Below are 19,267 nucleotides of genomic sequence, written 5' to 3'. Positions count from 1 at the left end.
AGGAGATGCCAAAAAGTGCACTTTTGAAAAATCAATTTTTTTTGCGATTTTTGCGATTTGATCCCCACATCCCCCCTTAAGAGCTGCACTCTAAGACACAAGCCTCACACCCTCACCGAGGCAAGTGGGCAGCGAGGTGAGTGAGCAAGACCCGCAGCCGGACTTGGTCTTCACCAGGCACGTGAGGTGGGCGAACAGGGGAGGCACCAGGGGCTCCGCCTCGCGGATGGTCTCCATCACCTCCTCTTCTTCCTCCTCGTCTTCTTCGCCGGAGTCCTCCTCGCCGGCCGAGGGTGCAGACCGGGCTGACCCGGCACATGACTCAATGCTCGCCACCTCTGCCGCCGCGGCAGCAGCGTTCGCTTTAGCACCTGCCGCCTTCTCGTCACCCGACTGGCCGGCATCAGTCACAGCTGCAAGGGAGAGCCGTCTGGTAATGGATGCAGTAAAGGGATGCTACTGAAAGCTCCGTGCAATTTTTGTTATCTGCAAAGTTCAACTTTTTTTTGTATATATATTGTTTTGTGGACATGTTGACGTTCATTTGGGTGCGAGAGATGTATTAATAGCCGGGAAATTTGGAAATGAAAAGAGACCATTTTTCTTCCCAACAATTGATTCAAACTTGACTCTAATGACCACAGTGACTGCACCGAGACTCTGTGATTGCTTGAGAAGGGAACAAGTTTGGGTGAGCTGGTGATCCAATGTCGAAAGAAAAAACACAGCACGACATAAAAAAAACAGAAGCAAAGACGAGAGGATGCAAGGTGAGCACTTGCCGTTCGTCCTCTCATCTTTTCTCCTGATTTTTGTGTAGAGCGCAGTGATTTTTCCTGCGATCGGTTGCTTAAAAGTTGACGCAGGTGTGGTCTGGCCTGGGAAATCAATAAACAAAAAGGCACTTGACGCCCCTGGAGTTTCATGGTGAAAGCGGCCTGTGCCGGCAACAAATCTCTTTCACTGTTTCTCTAGCTTATAAGAGCTCTGTTTTCAACAGAAGTGGCCTCTCTGTCATTAGGATGTGGGAATCAATCAATCAATGTAGGTTGATTTGTCTTCAATTTGTTTTCAGCGTCCCTTTAAGGGAAGACATGTTTGTCGATAAAACAACACAGGACATTCATATGTGTTCATTTCTTTTCCAGCCAAGTAAATCAATTGCTCCAAAACAGCGCTACTAAACGTAGTGACATGCATATAAGTATGCTTGGCCTCTACTTCAACTGAACCTGGAAAAAGTCAATGTAAAATCACTTCTCCAAAGGTGTGCTTTCTATGCCTATGCACACATGGCACTTACGCTCAGCATCCATGGAGAACTCAACGTTGTGCGAACGGTCCGTGTCGGTGTCGTCCCAGTCACACAGGGCGCCCTCTTCCTCAGCGTTTGCATCGGCATTCCGGTGGACCCCATCACCAGCCCCCCCATTCAGCCCCCACTGCATGGACACACCAAAAAGATCAAATGCAAAAGTTAGCACTACATTAGTACCTTGGTTTAAAATAAAATGTACAGTGCACTCCTAAAAAGATGTTTTAGTTGGAAAAAACTTCCAAGTTATTCGCAAACACATGGTAGTTTCACTCATTCTACTTTGGACCTTCAGCAAGTTAAAAGGAAGCACAATAAGTGACAATACACAACGTAGTGGAGACCAAAATCATAGCTTCTACATCTTCCATGGAGTTCTATATTGCAGCGGACAAAGCAGAACATAACGTAGACAATGCAGCGATGTTAAGCACGGTAAAAGTCCATGATGGCTCAACGGGCTTAACTTTTTACAGAACAAGAGACAAAACAATAACACTAACACAGAGGCACACTGTGTTGGTGTTATTGTTTTGTCTCTTGTTCTGTAAAAAGTTAAGCGCGTCGAACCATCATGGACAACCTAAAAGGCCCAATTCTTACCATTTTAGCAGTGAAAGTCCATGCAAACTGGTTTCAAGGTATTCAGAAGACTACTGACTAGACCTTTTATCACTGCAGCTAATGCACTAGACTATTGGCGAGTACAAATGCATGTATAATGCAGGTCTTTGGCAGGGCCTTCTGATAGCGAACCTAAATGAGGGGTCTTCAAGCTGCTTTTCTGCCAGCTGATCTCATGGCAGAAACTATATTCCATATAGTGAAAGGCTGCTCTGCTAGGAGCACTACAAAGAGCCTGTTTAATAAAGGTAAGCAAACAATGGAGAAAAATTAAGTATTACAATCAATACATTTGTCTTTCATATGTCTTTCATATGTTCTATATGGCAAAAAAAGAAGTCAGTGATCTGTGATGTCTCTGCATGCTGAATGACGCTGATCTCTATATATTCTATAAGTCCTCAATCGATCTCTAAGCCATCAATCGATGTGGCACCGTGACTCGATTGCTCTGCGCCGCACAAACGTCTCAAATAGGGTCAAGCAGCAGCTTTATGACCAGTAGAGATGTAAGAACAAACCCCACCTTTACCAAAGCTTCTTTCAGTTTCTCTTTTATAGTAAAATGCGCTCGTTCACTCAGTTACGCCAAGGCCGACACCAAGGCATGCTGCTGAACGCAGGTGCGGGAGCCTAAGAGCTGCGTCCTAAAAGTTTGAAAACCTCTGCTCCAGAGTACTGACCCCCTGACTGACCCCCTGACTGATCACCTCTTTCCCATGATATGATGAGGGCAGCAATGAATCTCCACTCTCCAACACAAACTGCAGCTAGCTTCCATATGTGGCACCCCTCCCTCCACATTCCATGCTTGCTCAACACCACACAGAACACAGAGATGGGCGGAGCATCACCTCCTCTCCCGGATACCTACACCAATACCGTGAGGTGGCAGTCTTGATAACGTCAAATAGGAAGGATCCATCCAGAATGAGCCTGCCAGCATGCACTGTGCAAGCCTGCACATGCTGGAATGTGCAGGTCATTTCATGTGCTCGCTTTCTCTCAAAGAAGCGGACACCGTGGTGACAGTGTTATCGCGATTCGAGTCGCTAACAGCTGTTGCTGTAAAAGACGGTTCCCTGGAACCCACCGTAGTCCGTGGCTGGCACGGGGGACAGAAGTAGTAGTAGTCCGGGTGCGAGGGTATGCGCTGGAACACCTCCTCCAGCAGCTCCTGGAAGCGCTGCTTGATGCTCAGGTGCAGCTGCTGCACCACATCGCACGGGTGGTGCCGCTCCAGGAGGTTCACGGGAAACAGGCTGCTCACCCTGCCACACAAAAACAAGTTATGACGCCCCTTCTACTCGCTCACACAGTCACAGAGGACCTACAGAACCCCCACCCCCCATATCTTTAGGACAATAGTACAAGAGAAGGCATCCCCAAGCACCACATGTGGTCTTAACAACCACTGTCAATTTAAAGGGAACAATCTAAAGGGACCAACAAATCACCTAAACGTGTTACCGAGGTTACGGCAGAAATGAAAAGGTATGCCTGATGCTGACAGAACTGGGCATTCTGATAGTGACGAAATGATAATTTGTTGTTTTATTTTGGCCATCAAAAACACATAATAACACAAGCCGAAGTGATGCTTTCCTGTGAAGCACTGGTCTTAGCAGTGTACCCCACAATGTGGCCACATCCCAGTAAAGTCTGATTCATGGTTCACTGAATGCAGAGCATTTTTGTTCAAAGCGTTCACTATATATTATCATGGATTACGCTCTCTTGAATGCATCTTTTAATTTAAAGATATACGCAGTCAATCGCAGATACATCAAACCTGGATATGTCGAACCATTGTTTATATTGAGCAGCCGTAACATCCCCTCGATAATTCCAAGCGAAAGTATAGCACTACTGTTTGCATTTAATGAACTCATGTTAAGCGGAGCATTCAAAAAACTCCAGAGACACTTAAGCCCAGCTTAAGAGCATGAAGCAACAGCGTTAAAAGGTCCCTGTGGTCACTTGGGGGGGTCCCCTGGCACACCATTTTGCAGACATCGACACATCTGTTGCCATCAGGTACTGCTTTATTACACATCATCATCCATACTAAGTCGTGACATTAATTAGTGACCCTGATTAAATAAGTGTGCCTGTAATGTAATTGACCTTCTGTGCAGTGTGAGCTGCTCATGCAAGACCTCGATTTATACCACTGAACAAACATTCCTCAGTGGCGTAGAGGTATCCTGCCCGGTTACCGACCTAAAGGACAGCAATAGACCCTTTAGAAAATTCAGCGCCATCTGGTGTGTGGTGCGCAAACCGCGGTGCCTCCGCCATTACTTGGGCATACGCCTGCCGGTATGCGCTCGGGCCAGATTGAAAAGTATGCGCGCCCGGTGAAGCCACAACAAGCGCAATTTTCTTGTTTTTGTGTCCTAGCCATGTTCCTTGACATTGGCTCTCTGCACCAAGCTATAGTCGCGATGCCAGCATGCTGCTGTGTGCCTTTCTGCAGCCAGCGCGGCGAAGAGACGCGCACGGAAACAAGCTGTGTTTCCAGAGCACGGAGCGCATGGAGTAGCTGCATGCTTCTTTCGTCTCGTCCGTGACCTGTTCGTTTTCGCATTAAAATAAATTATATAAGTATTGAAAGAGCAGCGAAAAGTTCCTTCTACCGTGTAGCTGCTCCGCTGTATAGTGAGCACAAAAAATAAAGGTGCCACCTTCGGCGCACTCGAGGACATGCATTCCGATGCTGGCGACTGTTTCGGCGCGTCACAAAATCAAAACGTAGCTCAAACGCGCTTGTTTTGGATTTTAATGCATTTACGTCCATTCGTAGAGAGTTCCGTGTGCGCGAAAAAGAGCACGACGATGCGGCGCGGCGAGGAGCGCCGTCGTTCTCTCCGTTGCGAACATGCAGCAAACGACGTCGACATAGGCGGAATGCAGCAGCAGCAGCTGTGTGTTTTCGTTCGGTCAGGGCCTGTGCACTCTGGCTAAGGCAGGAGACACATGTCCGGCAACACGTCCGTCGCGCCGCTTCCGAACTGCCACACCACAGCAAGCAGGGGACACACGCAGCGGCAAGCACTGCTGCGCCGCTCTACCCAAGCTCCGCCCACAACCGGTGTCGCACTTCGCCGCAGCGCAGCAGTGCCCGAGCGCTGCTTGGCTTGGTGTACAAATATTGCAAGAAAAGACGGCATCGCCTTGTTATCAGAAAGACTGCCAGCTATACTCGAGCGGCGACCAAGCATGCCAGCTGATGTTGCGAGCTTTGGGCAACGGCACCGCTCGCGGGCGCTCCGGGCGAAGAGCTCTGCGGCTGCCTGTCTGCCGTGGTCGTCGCTAGGCCTATAGCCTGCTTCGCATCGAAGCGGCAGGGGCCGGCGCTTCGGAAGTCGCCTGCGCTATAATTGAAGGCCTATTCTTCACTCCGCTTTGCTGTCAACAGCATCATCTCACAATAAAATAATAGTATGGTCAATTTCTACGGCGCCTTCAGCAGCGGAGCTAGCGGGCGCCAGTCGAGCCGGGCCCCAGCGTCGGGCCAGCGGCAGCTTCGAGGCGGTTCTCGCAACAAATTCGCTCGTACCACAGTTGTCACTTTTACCAGCAACTCGGTATTGACCAATGACCCAGAAAAATGATATATTTTCTCATTTGCCTATCACATGGTTTATTACTTACGTCGAGAACACTCATTAGCTCGTTTTTATGACGCCGGCAGGGGATCCAGGCTGGCCGGCCGGCAGGCTCAGCTTACTTCACGTTCGCACAAGAAAATACAAAACAGCCATGCTACCAGAAAGGATGCTTGCTAGAGTCTAGCAACGACAGCATGCCTGTGCTAGAGTGGAGCTTTCGGCAACGACACTGCCTGTGGCAACGCCGGGCGACGAACTGCGCGCTGGTCCCCGACTGCCCTAGTCGTCGCTAGGCCTAGATCGCTGATCGAGCGCCCGTATCCGGATCCACACGCATTTCGCCCTGCAGTGCGCCTGCTCGTAGTCGAGTCTGGTCCAAGCGTTGTTAGCCCTCCTTTATCGACAGTAGATTCGACCTGCAGGGTGACACGGCAACGCGCACTGTCGACGGATCGCAGTGATACCGGCTTGTAGCTTCGCTGAGAGGTGCGGCCGGACGATAGGAGTCCAAAAGCCTTTCCGAAAATCCGCCCGGGATGACAGTCAGGTCCCTCGACCACTGCAAATTTTCCGCCATCGCTTTCACAAACGCAACCAGACATACCACAAGGTGGAAACTAGTGCAAAGGCTGTGCAGCCAAAGGTGCCCAAAATATGGCGCACGGCGCCGACGAAAGTTGCTGATGATGATGCCTGCCGAGTTGCCAGACTGAATTTTCTAAAGGGTCTATTCGATTTTGCTTCACCACCTTTTTTCTTGTCAATGAAACTGATTTTCTACACCACTATCCTCTTGACGAATCAGATTTTTCCAGCCAGAGCAACACTGAAATCAAGTTTTCTACTGAATGAAACCTTAACGCTGTCACCCGTGGAACTGTGCCGGCTTCTCATGGACATCTCCTGACAGTGCTAGCTCTGTAAAACCTCAAGATGAGGTAAACGTAGACAGTGTCCAAAGGTAAACTTGGGTCGCGTATTCATTTTCCACGACACACTGCTGCGATGCAAAGAAACTGGCATTCAGTACACCGCTTGTCATGCAGTGAAGCTAACCCAGCAGACCAAAGCATAGCGGTGGCCCTCCCCTGGTGTGTCTTGCAGCCGAATGCACTGTAGAAGCAGACTTCACCTTGATTTTACTGAGAGATTATGTTTGTTTATAGTGTACCCGTAACATAATTAGGTCTCTTATGATATGCGGTGGCTCATTTTAAAGCACTGTCCGCTGCAGCAACGACACAAAGCGAGCTAGGCCTAATGACACCTAGGGAAATGGTGCATTACCAGTGCATCGTCAAGACATATATTGCTGCAGGAAGCAGCATGCCACTAGTGTGGGTACACGACACTCTAGCTTCTAGGTTGCCTCATTTTATGTATTAAATTAGGAATATACCGGTATATTTCACGATCCCCTTCGAGTGCAATATATCCAGAATCAACTGTATTTGGTTGTGGTCTAAAAGTATCGCAGATATCATCATCATCATCATTTATTGTACCCTCAAAGATCCCGTCTGGGACATTACATAAGGGGACATCACACTACCACTGTGACAGTGAAATTGCCTATGGCACGAAAAAAGACCTTCGTTTTTTCGTGCCAGAACAACTAGGAACTTATCTGGCGAATGCATGACCTAATGAAACACATCGGTAGATGGCTCAGTGGCAGTGCAGTGATATATCGAAAAATAGCTTGGACAAGTGAAGGTTGCCTTGGTGCCAGCCATGGAAGCGTATCGCATGGTTCAAGTCAGCGTTGTGCTTTGCAGACAACAAGTGTTTGTTTTGCACCGGCTGTCAAGATACTGGTGTCGCAAGCTAAACCTGGCCAGTGCAGGATGTAAGTCTTAATTATTTGTCATTGTTGCCAGACAGCGCACAATAGACGATATGCGAAATGCGCAGCGCCATCTCTCGACGCTCCGAGAACTAAGTCCTCCATGTTGGCACGGTACAGAAAACGAAACCGCTGCCCAGCGTTGGGTTAAAACGGCTGCGCTTCGTTTGAAAAGTAAAATGCCGATGCAGTGTTGCGCTACCCTCTCCACTGTGAAAAGACACTACGATGCGTGCCAGAACTAGGTGCGTTCCAGCTTTTCGCTTTTCTATTTTTTTACTCCGTCCCAACGTTTTAGTAACACAAAACGCCATGCGAGGTATCATGTGTCAGCACGCGGATCAGTGCGCAGCTTTCGCTTTCTGCGCTGATTTTTGACAAATCTCTCGAGGTGATTTGCGTTTAAATTAAGATAAGGACCACAGCCTTTGTTGTCTCTGATCAAAATTAGAAGCCGATTTCGTGCATTTATCAACTCCCCGGTCGGGCGTGAATATATATAGACGCATACTTGAACAACGTAATAGAGAAGGTAATTTTTTTTGAGCGGGCCAATCGCTCGTGCCGTGGCGAAATAAGTTCACTCGAAGAACCATATGCCGATTACTGCTTAGTTTGTTACGTGTTCAGTTAAGTTTTTCCCGTGTTCAATTAGTTTTAGAAGGGCGAGCAAACTCTCTGGACATTACGCATATGAAGCAGTACACACTACGTATAAAAACTGAGGTGCGAATGCTTTATTTCTTGAGGATTCCTATACCTTCCATATCTGCGGCGACGAAAATCTAAAAAAAAAGAAGCGAATAATGTAGCTACTTTATTATGAAGGAGGGACGCATTTCTAAGCTAGAAAGTTCGTGCAACAGTGCTCTGAAAACGCTTCAGGCCATCAGATTTTATTATCGTTGTGGCAAGCTTCAACAGCTTGCTTCGCAACAAAGCCATTTGTCCAAGTTTGGGAGTAAGCTAATTAAGTTTCGGAAGCAACCGAACATGCTAATTTCGCCCCTGCACACACAACTTGACCAGCGTATCGAGTCCGTGCAGGCACCTACAGCTGTACGCTCTTTCTCTAATCAAGCCGCCGCGGTAGCTCAGTGCTTATCTAAAAAAAAAACTGCGTCTTTGCTTACATTTTGAATTATATATGCCCACTTTCCTCTTGGTAATATCGATTGACAACATCGCAATACTCGCTTCAACTGCGTCTTAAGCAAGACGCGGTTTCAACGAATTGCGGCGAAAATCAACCGACGCCGGGCTCTGAAACGGTGACGTTGAAAACCGCAGATGCGCATTGCACATTACAGTAAAGGAATCGAATTACGCAGCTGGTCGAGGGTCTTGTGTGATTATACTGCAATGCACGAAGCTCCTGGCGTCGGCGCGAACGAAAGTTCGCACTATCACAGAAGTTTGTCAATACACGTGCGCACTCACCGCAAAATAACCGCTCGCTACCCTACCAGATGAATTCACGTCCACCTGGGAATAAAATAGCCATGATAATGCGTGATGCTTGAACTGGTGCTTTAATGCGAGCATTAAAACGACAACAGCACACGGTCACGGTTCGACTTTCCAACCCACTTTCGAGTGCCGATTATTGCGATCATCAGCGCCAGACTTCAAGCGAAGCTGAGGACGCGGTAGGAGTAAGCTGGCGCTTATTGAAAGCACCTACATTTAGTCAAAGATCAGCTGTGAAAACAACGCAGCAGCTGAAGCTTGCCTGTTGAAATTCCACTCGCAAGAAGAAAGTACGCATAGCAAACGATGCACCAGCTCGACGACCTCGACCGCGCCAAGATGGAAACCGGAAGTTGTGGGCGCGGTGTTGCCAGACCGCCAAGCACTTTCGCATATCGTCTATTCTTTACGGTTATTAAAACAGGAGGATTCTTCTGGATTTGCAATGAGGCATTTCTACCCCACTCACGGGCCAAGGACAGTAAGAACTGTGTTGCTAAGATACGCAGGTCGCAAAGCGGTGCTCCCTCTCACATCACCGAGCTGAAGAGCTTTGAGCTGTTGTTACCAGGGGACACTATATTGTTTTTGCATTTAGCAGTACCTACGGTGCACCAAAACTGTTGTCAATGAAGATTAAGTCAGCTTGCCATTATGGCATCTCACGCACAAATGCAAGTGGCTGCTGCGCTATATTAAGAGTGTCTAATTACTGTCTGGCAGCTGGCACAAGGTTGGCATAAAGGACTCACCCATCGCCCGAAAGTCGACGGCTTTCATCAACCTTCGCAGCATCCGCGTCTGCTCCTTCCGCTGGTGCTTCGGAAGCGCAGTCACCACCGGCCTCACCGTCACCACCACCACCGGTCCCGTCCTGTCGCGACGCACCGCTGGCACGATGGGAGTGCTCCACCGTCGACTTGATGCGGAAGTCGCGGGTGTGGCCGCAGATCGCTTGGATGAATTCGGTGATGTCCACAGTGAGCACGGTCTCCTCGCAGGCGTCCTCCACCACAGCGCACACGTCTTGCTCGTCCACAGGAAGACCATCCCGAAGGGCCCTGAAGAAGTGGTAACAATGAAGTGTAAAGATCGGTCTTTTCTTTTTTTTTTGCCGCAGCAACGGGTGCACTTCTATGAGATCGTGACAGAGGCAGTGGCGTCATCCATGCGCAGTACACCCCCAAAAACCTGACATCCCGATACGACACAACCTTTACATCATCATCATCATCATCAGACTGACTACGCCCCCTGCAGGGCAAAGGCCTCTCCCATGTCTCTCCAATTAACCCTTTCCTTTGCCAGTTGCAGCCACTGCATCCCCGCAAACTTCTTAACCTCATCCGCCCACCTAACTTTCTGCCGCCCCCTGCTAAGCTTGCCTTCTCTTGAAATCCACTCCGTTACCCTTAAGGACCAGCGGCTATCTTTCCTTCGCATTACATGCCTCCCCAAACCCATTTCTTCCTCTTGATTTCAACTAGGATATCATTAACCTGCGTTTGTTCCCTCACCCACTCCGCTTACTTCCGAGCTCTTAACGTTGCACCTGTCAGTTTTCTTTCCCTAGCTCGCTGCGTTGTCTAGCATGCTTCTTTTTGGAATCCGAGAGCTCACCTGAAGACGCCGTACACAAAGCTTTTGGAAAAAGCCTTGCGTAGCCGTGAACAGTGCTTCCTGGCTGGAAAGCGGTCACTCCCGAACTCGGAGTCATCCGATTTGGGTTCCGGTGACATGGTCTTGTAGGGCGAACCTGTTTCAAGCGATGGCAGCAAAAAAAAATGTTACGAAAAGATGCGCACGAAGCAGTGGGCTTTTCTTTTTTTCTGGTTGAACTGTGCCAAAACATGCGAACAATAGCTCACAGCTGAAAGAAATGCCAATAAAGAAAAAGCAAAAAAACATGCTCAGGCACAAACATATTGACTGAAAAGAAACTGCACACCACCCAGCTAAACTTTCCAAGTTTTGAACAAAGCCCCTTTCAAAGTGTCAAGTAACTATATAAACTAGATAAAGTACCGCACAGAATACCTCACAAGAAAGTGATGAAGTTATTTTTTAGATGGCAACTATCCAGCGACGTTAATTCATGCTTTTGCTATAGATGTCACCAAAGACCCTGCGGGTTTCAGAATGCGTGAGATTATGGTCACAAGCTCATGCTTATGTCTGGTAACATGAGTTACTTGAATTTTTCTCTAATGCTAGAGGCGTTACCACCATGAAGACAGTACCATCCCCATACAAACATCTAGCACACCTACTACCAACTTTTTTACACATGCATCAAGTTAACGAGAAATCCCACCACAGTGCTGGAACATGCACCGAGATGCAAAAGTAATTCTTTTTGCGTGAGAAACTGTTCTGGTCCTGCGTATATATTGAAAAAAAAAAAAAAAGTTGATCTTTAGGTTGCACTGCAGCAGGAATGAGAGTGTTTCTGTCAAGAAAACGAACCCTTCCAGGTGTAACAAAACGTCAGAGCTTAAACTCCCAGGCACACATCACATTTTACCACTGCACACCAGTACAAAGAGAAATTCAGATCACACTCAAGAATTAACCTGATCTCTAGCTCTGCACCTAAACCTGACAGAGAAGAGTTACCAACTCGGCAGAAACAATATTTTTCCCACTCATACTTAATTAATGAGTACCCTGTGACTCATCATCAACCTGACTACGCCCACTGCAGGGCAAAGGCCTTTCCCATGTTTCTCCAACTGACACTGTCCTTTGCTAGCTGTGGCCACCGTAACCCCGCAAATTGCTTAATCTCATCCGCCCACCTAACTTTCTGCTGCCCCCTGCTCGTCTGCCTTCTCTTGGATGCCACTCCGTCACCCTTAAAGGGACACTGAGGAGAAATTGAAGTTGGCTTGCATCGACAGAATACCAGCTCCTGATCACAAAACGCCACTCGTACTGACAACAAAGCTCTTGTAACGTAGAAAAGAGCAGGAACCAAAATACAGGTATCGCCACCACAGGCCAAACTCGCAAGTACAAGCGTGATGACGTCATAGGACAAGACAATGTTGCTAGAACCAATGGTTCTAGCAACGCTAGGACATGAGAAGCCACGAATCACTGAGGCGCAGCCAATGCATGTGCAAATCTCCTTGACGGCGCCAGATGGCACCACGTACTCGGCAGCTACGCGCGCGCCTGCAGCATCGGGACCAATCAGCGCCTGCTCACCAGTGATAGGCGGGCTCCCGGCATTCCGCTAACGGTAACGAGGTACACAGTATGCTAAAGGTGTCTATTTGCGAGAACTTCGTTGACGACTTCGAGAACGGGATCCATCGTAACGCTGGCAAAACGCCGGTGCAAACGTAAACGAAGCGACGGCCGCAATAGCTGATAGATGCCTTCAACGTGCGGCCGGCGGTAGCCTTTTTTTCGGCTGCTGCTAGGCCGCACTGCTGGCCGCCAGAAATCATGGAGTCTGCTTTATGTCATGTGCACATCATGTTTCACGTCACTTCGTCCTGTGTCGTCATAAGAGAATCCCAAGTTTGAATCAGAGCGGCGGGAAAAACTTTTTCAACTTTGAATCCAAATTTCTTGGAAATAAATGCATCTTTCGCTGCCGGCCAAGTGGCAACAAAGCCGTGAAATGCCGAACTATCAGATTTCGCTATAAAAAAAATATTAATAGAGCTCTCCTCACTGTCCCTTTAAGGTCCACCGGTTATCTCGCCTTCGCATTACATGCCCTGCCAAAGCCCATTTCTTCCTCTTGATTTCGACTAGGATGTCATTAATCTGCGTTTGTTCCGTCACCCACTCTGCCCACTTGCGGTCTCTTAACGTTACACCTATCATTTTTCTTTCCATAACTCGCTGCGTTGTCCTTAACTTAAGCTGAACCCTATTTGTTAGCCTCCATGTTTCTGCTGCATAGGTGAGTACCGGTAAGATACACCTGTTGTATACTTTTCTCTTGAGGGACATAGGTAAACTACCATTCATGATCTGAGAGAATCTTCCATACTCACTCCACCCCATTCCTATTCTTCTAGTTATTTCTTTTAGGTTGCTCAGACTGAACAGAAATAAACTTTCCACTCATGACTGTACTGATTGATCAACAGCACTAAAAGGACAAAAAATAAGTAATCCAGGCCAAGCACATACCTTCTGAGCCCTCTGCCCTGTACTCCACCCAGCTGGGCTCCGACCCGGCGCGCATGTTCTCCTCGTATCGAGTGGTCAGGTCCAGGTACGTGTCCTTCCACTGCCTCACACCACCCTGGTAGACCAGCCGGCCAATCACGGCTGACACCGGAGCGTCGTAGACGTACACCGGAAGAGTTGTGGAAACCAGGCGCCGAGCGACGCCTCCGGCCTCCTGAGACTCTGGCGAAGCGCTGCCACCATCATCGTCCCTCACAACCGGACACTGCACTGAGGCAGAATGCTGACTCCGACCGAGACCTGCTATGTCAGCCGACCGCTGCCGCGGCAGCGACTCTGGTCTTTCGACACCGTGCGAGGACAGTGCGGGGTCAGAGTGCGAAGCGGTCAGCTGTCGAGTGGCACGGGGTTCCGCAAGGTCACCCTCGCAGACTTCGTTGGTAGCCTGGTCCTCCGTGGCCGACGAAGTGGGAGCTTCGCGGTCAGCGCTGCTGGAAACGACCGGCTCGGACGATGACTCAGTTTGCAGCATGACGTAGTCCTTGTGCACTGTAGCGGGGTGACCGTCGTGGGTGTTCTGACTGTCTGCTTCCAGCAGGGTGGCATCTTCCGGACGTGCCATGAGGCGCTGGAGGTCCGAGAACGTGGCAGGAATGAAGGTGAGGACCACGTGTGAGTTCGGAGTTGTGTGGCCGCTCCCGGAGGCGCTGTTTGCACCAGAAAAGCTGGCTACGAAGCAGCGCCAACTGCGAAGAAAAAGAAAGAAAGTGTGTTGCTATCATGTGCAGAGAACAATTTATGAATACATTCGACTGTGAGTTCATGAAATGTCTATGATACACAGCAAGAGAAAAAAAAAGGCAATATTCTTAAAGGAAGGGTCACTAGTCACTATGACGAATCCAAATGCAAGCAATGCAAGCTTTGCCTGCATCTAGTGCTGAGTAATCCAGCAAAACAATCATAACTCAGATTCCTCACTCGCTCTTGATAGCAGCCCAGCCTAAAACCTATCGCATCACATGACCACAGATGACACTCTTCCCCTGCTCCCATGGATACCACTATCTTAGGGACTCAGACAAACAAGAGGGTTTTTATTTGCAACATGCTGTGGTGCCCCACAAGAAAATGCCCCACACAGGTGTCGCAGCACAACATACAGACCATGCATTCACTCCACGTGCCAGAAACCAAAAAGAATGTAGGGTTTCCACACAGCCCCACTTACTAATAGACCAGTAGCACCCGAAACTAAAATTAGAAACTAGAAACTAAAATTCATTTTTCCCCGACCTGCCGTAGTGGCTGACATGCCACTGCTGGTCCCAAGGTCCTGTGATGCCAGTGTGTGCAACAGAATTCGAGGTGGTCGAAATGAATTAGCCTTTTGCTGCAGCGCCTCTCATAACCCGTGTGCTGCTTTCTGCACATACCATACTGCACCATACCATACCGGTCCCATACCGTAACCTACCTTACTTCATCCCACTCCAACCAACTCCACACCACACCATACCACACCACACCACCAAACCACATCACACCACCAAACCACATCACACCACATCATACCATACCACATCACACCACACCACCAAACCACATCACACCACATCACATCATACCACATCACACCACCAAACCACATAACACCACACACCACCAAACCACATCACACCACATCACATCATATCATACCATACCACACCACACCACCAAACCACATCACACCACACACCACCAAACCACATCACACCACCAAACCACATCACACCACATCACATCATACCATACCATACCACATCACACCACATCACATCATGCCATACCACATCACACCACCAAACCACATCACACCACACCACATCACACCATACCACACACCACACCACCAAACCACATCACACCACATCACACACCACACCACCAAACCACATCACACTACATCACACCATACCACACCACACCACCAAACCACATCACACCACACTACATCACACCATACCACACCACACCACCAAACCACATCACACCATACCACACACCACACCATACCACACCAAACCACACCACACCACCAAACCACCACATCGCACCACACCACCAAACCACACTACACACCACCCTTGACAAATTGTGTAAAGTGGTGCAGACAGCTTTCCACACATTCCTTTGGAGGGTGTCAAACACAGCTCTCGCTGTAAGAGAAATGCGGTGCACTCACGTGACGGGGGTTGCCTGAACAAGGGGCACAGCGAAAGGCACCGCATAAGCGTGCTGGTCGCGTGGCCGGTTGTGGATCTCGTGAGGCAGCAGAGCCTGCTCCTCAAGCCCGAGCGGCACCTCGCGGTCGTGCATGGCCTGCAGGTTCTCCAACAGCTGCTCGTACAGCAGGTCATTGGGCTGCGGCCGCGGGCGCCCCTCGCAGTCAACGGGCCGGTCGTTGGCACCATCCCCACCACCCATGGCCGGCAGCCTCAATTCTGTCGGCACAAACAACATTACACAATTTCGCATTTGTGGTTTCCGTTAAAAGGGTGAAGACACCGAATTTTTGCTCCGCACTGTTCCCTTGGAATGATGCAGAGGACGTTTGCAAGCAAGGTTCCCCACATAAAATTTGTCTGTACCTGGTAAAAAATTCGTAACTGAATTTCTTCACTTATGCAGTTCTGGTTTCAATAGCAGCAGACCAATAGTGGCTACAACATTGCTAGGAGGGTTAAAATCATATTGATAGCGGAAATTGCCAGCCGGACTTCAAGAAAACCAAGGTGATAAGTAAACACAAAAATCAGCTAATGCCTGAAATCATTGAAGCCGAACAAATCACCCGGTCAGCAGAATCTTGTGTCAGCGGCCCCTCTTTGGCACTTCCATCTAAAGAATTGTACTTTTTAACGACATGGAAGTGACATAGCATTCGGCTCCTTGAATATCATGATTGAGTGTGTATGAATGATGAGTGTGTTCTTTTCCTTTATTGTTTGGAGGCCACCCATTTATTTTCTCTGTCCAAGCAATAAAAATTTCAATTGCAAGTCAGCGCCCGTCTATGTGTCTTCCTCCAGTCCTCGTCCAAGTTCGCGCTGTTATCCAGGAAAATATAAAAACTACGATATAATCAGTGCTACGTCACTTCAAGTGGGGACATAGCAATTATAATTATTTTCTTTTCTTTATACATGAAATGTAATCAAATTTGGTTCAGATATGTAACTTTTTATGAAGATTCCAGAACAGCATTTTAATTTTAACCTAACTGCGAAAGTTGTTTAGCACTGATAATCAACACCTACAAAAAACCTTCCCCGGGTTTAGTACACAGTTAAGGAGAAAGTGCACAAGTCTTAGATATCACCACGCTCACAAAGTCCTGCTCTATGCATTAAAGCTATCAGTTCTTTTCTTAGATGCATGCGACTAATAAAAGTAGAAGTTCAACTTTATCATGCATATCATTTACGCGAAAACATTTCTGACAGAAAAAGGACTCTTTGGCGATCCTCAGTGGATAGTTTGAATGCTGCTCCTGATTTTGTTGAAGCTCTGCCTTAAGGGTACAACGCAATAGCATTAATAGGTTAATGCCCAGATATGAGGTATTGGTCACTCTCTAAACTTTGCATTCAAAGATCGCTTGTAGCCCTCATACCACTTCTGGTGCAGTGGTTCACCGGACAATGAAGATGCTCCCAGGCTACCATGTGACTCAAGCAAACAATCACAGAACTACTTGTGATGGATTTGATCACCTTGCTGACTTTCACTTTTGCTCAGTGAGATGTGGCATTGTGGCCGTCGGAAGCTCTGGTGTGATCTGATCAGGGCAATACCAAGATGACAGTACTCCGTCATCAGAAAGCCCCAAAATCCACTAGTTACCAGGACAATCAGAAGTGCGATTCAGTCACAATTTTCACCACCCACACATTCCATACTTCACTATACCTTTTCGTCATAAGACAAATGAAGACCCGAAGATAGCGAAGAAAAATAAACTGAAAAACTAAACAGTTTTGACGAAATTGGCAATATTATTTGCCGCATCCCATTTAATTCATTCACTCTCAGGTTAGCCACTCACCCTCAGCTGACTCACGAAACAACACAGTACGCGCCTCAAACATCAAAATTGAGACCTCTGCTGCGAAAAGCGCAAAGCTGGACATGAAATCAGATTTATTTGAATGCCCGTAAAGTGTGAATGCACTTTTTACAGCCTCCAGGGAGTTCTTCAGAGGATGGCACATTAGTCAACAGGGGGCTAACCTTTTTTTTTTCTGCTGTTCAAGAAGTTTTGTTCCAAGAATTTCCCTAACCATTTTGCAACGTCTTTAACATTTCCCAAAATAATAAGCTACAAAGTGTAGATTCCATGATTTTCCTTACTCCAAATTATTGGCTCCACAAACTAAGTTTTATTCTCAAATATCTGTACCGGCCATCTAAATTCTACGAATGCAAGTTTTTTTCATAATATGCCATGACTGTCCTGTTCAGTTCTATTTTTCTTTTTTTCCCCCCTTAAATCATTGAAAAGAGAGGTCTTTTCACTACATTTTGTTATCCTACAGTAATCTAGCACCCAAGCGGCACACATAAATGGGCCAATATTGGAAATTGGCAAACGCAAACGCATTGGCAAACGCCCGTCCTATAAGGACCACAGTATACCATCCACTTCCAATATTGGACCAATTATATGTGCTGCTTGGTGCATGTTTACATTTCTGGCTTAATGAATCCATAGCACCCCCATCAAAACCGGTTTTTGCCTGCAGCAAGGCAAGGGCTAAATTAGCTTAAGTCAGGTGGGATAAGGCTGAATGTGCCATACTTTCCTAGCACTTTCAATGCGGTGTGGTCGGAGTGAAGGACCTGCCCAACACACTGACCCTGCATGAATGTGGAGAAGAGGACCTCCGTCTGCTGGCACTTGGACAGCAGCTTCATGATGCTGAACGGGAAGGGCACCACATTCACGGTTGGCTCCGGCGCAACCGGCTGAAGCAGGGGCATGTTCTGCAGGGAAGAGGAAAAAAAGGAAAAAAAGAAAAAAAAAGCCAATGACCTCGACTCGTCCAACACAAAGGCAGCGGCAAATGAGCCGCAACACAGAGCACAGAGTCCTCAAGGCTGCCACGACAAGCATGCTGCAGTGTAGGCTAACCTCCACCGAGCCCCACATACCGGGTGTTTCATCGAACACTTTAAAAAATTTTCAGAAATAGGCTTTTTTGGGTAAAAATATGGCTTTTGCAGCATAGTATTAACACTGTTGGCGAACACCAGAAAAACCGGTGAATCATCTTAGGTAGTAAGCTGGTTAGCTAATTTTTAATATTTCACTTTTTAACTAGTAGAGTTAGGCACCTAGTTGCAAATAGAGATTTGTAGCCAGTCGTTAGTAATAGCCACATCAGTTTTTAGAATATCGAAAACACGATTACCCTCGCCGCTGTGCCTCAATGAAATTTGGCTGCATCGTGCAAAAATACAAGTGCTTTTAAAAGCATGCAGGGAAAGCGACCCCTCCAGTACACTAACTAGTCGACAAAGCCAAATTTTGTCAAGCCACAGTGCCAAGGGCAATCACGTTTTTGAAATTCTAAAAACTGATATGGCTATTACCAACGACCGGCTACAGATCTCTAATTGCAACCAGGTGCCTAACTCTAATAGTTAAAAAGTGAGTTTTTAGAAATTAGTGAACCAGCTCACAAGTTAAGATGATTCACCAAATTTCTAGTGTCTGCCAGGCCTCGCAATACCATGCCGCAAAAACAATAATTTTACCCTAAAACGCCTATTTTTGAAAATGTTTGAAAGTTTTCGCTGAAACACCCGGTATACCAGGTGTTTCACCGAAGGTGAACCGAAATTTCTAAAAATAGGCTTTTTAAAGTATGAAGGCGGCTTCTGCGGCACAGTAATACCTGCGTTGTAGGACATCAGAAAATAGGTGAATAATACCTCTGTCACACGAACACGCAAAAACTCTTTTACCAAAGCGGCCCTTTACCGAGTTGAAAGACCTCTAATTAAAATGAGTTGCGCTGCAGACACACGGCGCGGGCGATCTCCTTTTATCGTTTCCTTCCGAACACGCTATGGAAAGCATGGCTCTAGATTCTGTAACAAAACCAGTTAGAATAAACCAACGTGTTTCAATATAGAAATTAGAAACGTATTATAATATGCTTGTTTTAGCGAATTTAGATACAGTTAATTCGAAAAGGT

The 19,267-nt window shown here is 47.5% G+C and overlaps 1 protein-coding gene across 3 annotated transcripts in view; it reads right to left on the bottom strand.

Annotated features, from left to right (window-relative positions):
- The window catches only part of LOC149366489 (KICSTOR complex protein SZT2-like), a 197,033-nt gene that overhangs the window by 82,743 nt on the left and 95,023 nt on the right, over nucleotides 1-19,267 (bottom strand). For all 3 annotated transcript variants that reach the window (XM_089551003.1, XM_089551010.1, XM_089550996.1), the window contains 8 exons: nucleotides 17,923-18,049; nucleotides 15,249-15,507; nucleotides 13,022-13,767; nucleotides 10,490-10,625; nucleotides 9,622-9,930; nucleotides 3,033-3,210; nucleotides 1,304-1,442; nucleotides 117-413 (listed from right to left, as the gene is read on the bottom strand). In XM_089551003.1, coding sequence (XP_089407129.1) covers nucleotides 117-413; nucleotides 1,304-1,442; nucleotides 3,033-3,210; nucleotides 9,622-9,930; nucleotides 10,490-10,625; nucleotides 13,022-13,767; nucleotides 15,249-15,507; nucleotides 17,923-18,049 — 2,191 coding nt within the window. The remainder of the gene's footprint in view (nucleotides 1-116; nucleotides 414-1,303; nucleotides 1,443-3,032; nucleotides 3,211-9,621; nucleotides 9,931-10,489; nucleotides 10,626-13,021; nucleotides 13,768-15,248; nucleotides 15,508-17,922; nucleotides 18,050-19,267) is intronic.

This window comes from Amblyomma mixtum, chromosome 1, assembly GCF_055824585.1.
Source record: "Amblyomma mixtum isolate Tamu chromosome 1, ASM5582458v1, whole genome shotgun sequence".
Taxonomy (NCBI): Eukaryota; Metazoa; Arthropoda; class Arachnida; order Ixodida; family Ixodidae; genus Amblyomma; species Amblyomma mixtum.
This window is presented reverse-complemented; position numbering and strand designations above follow the sequence as displayed.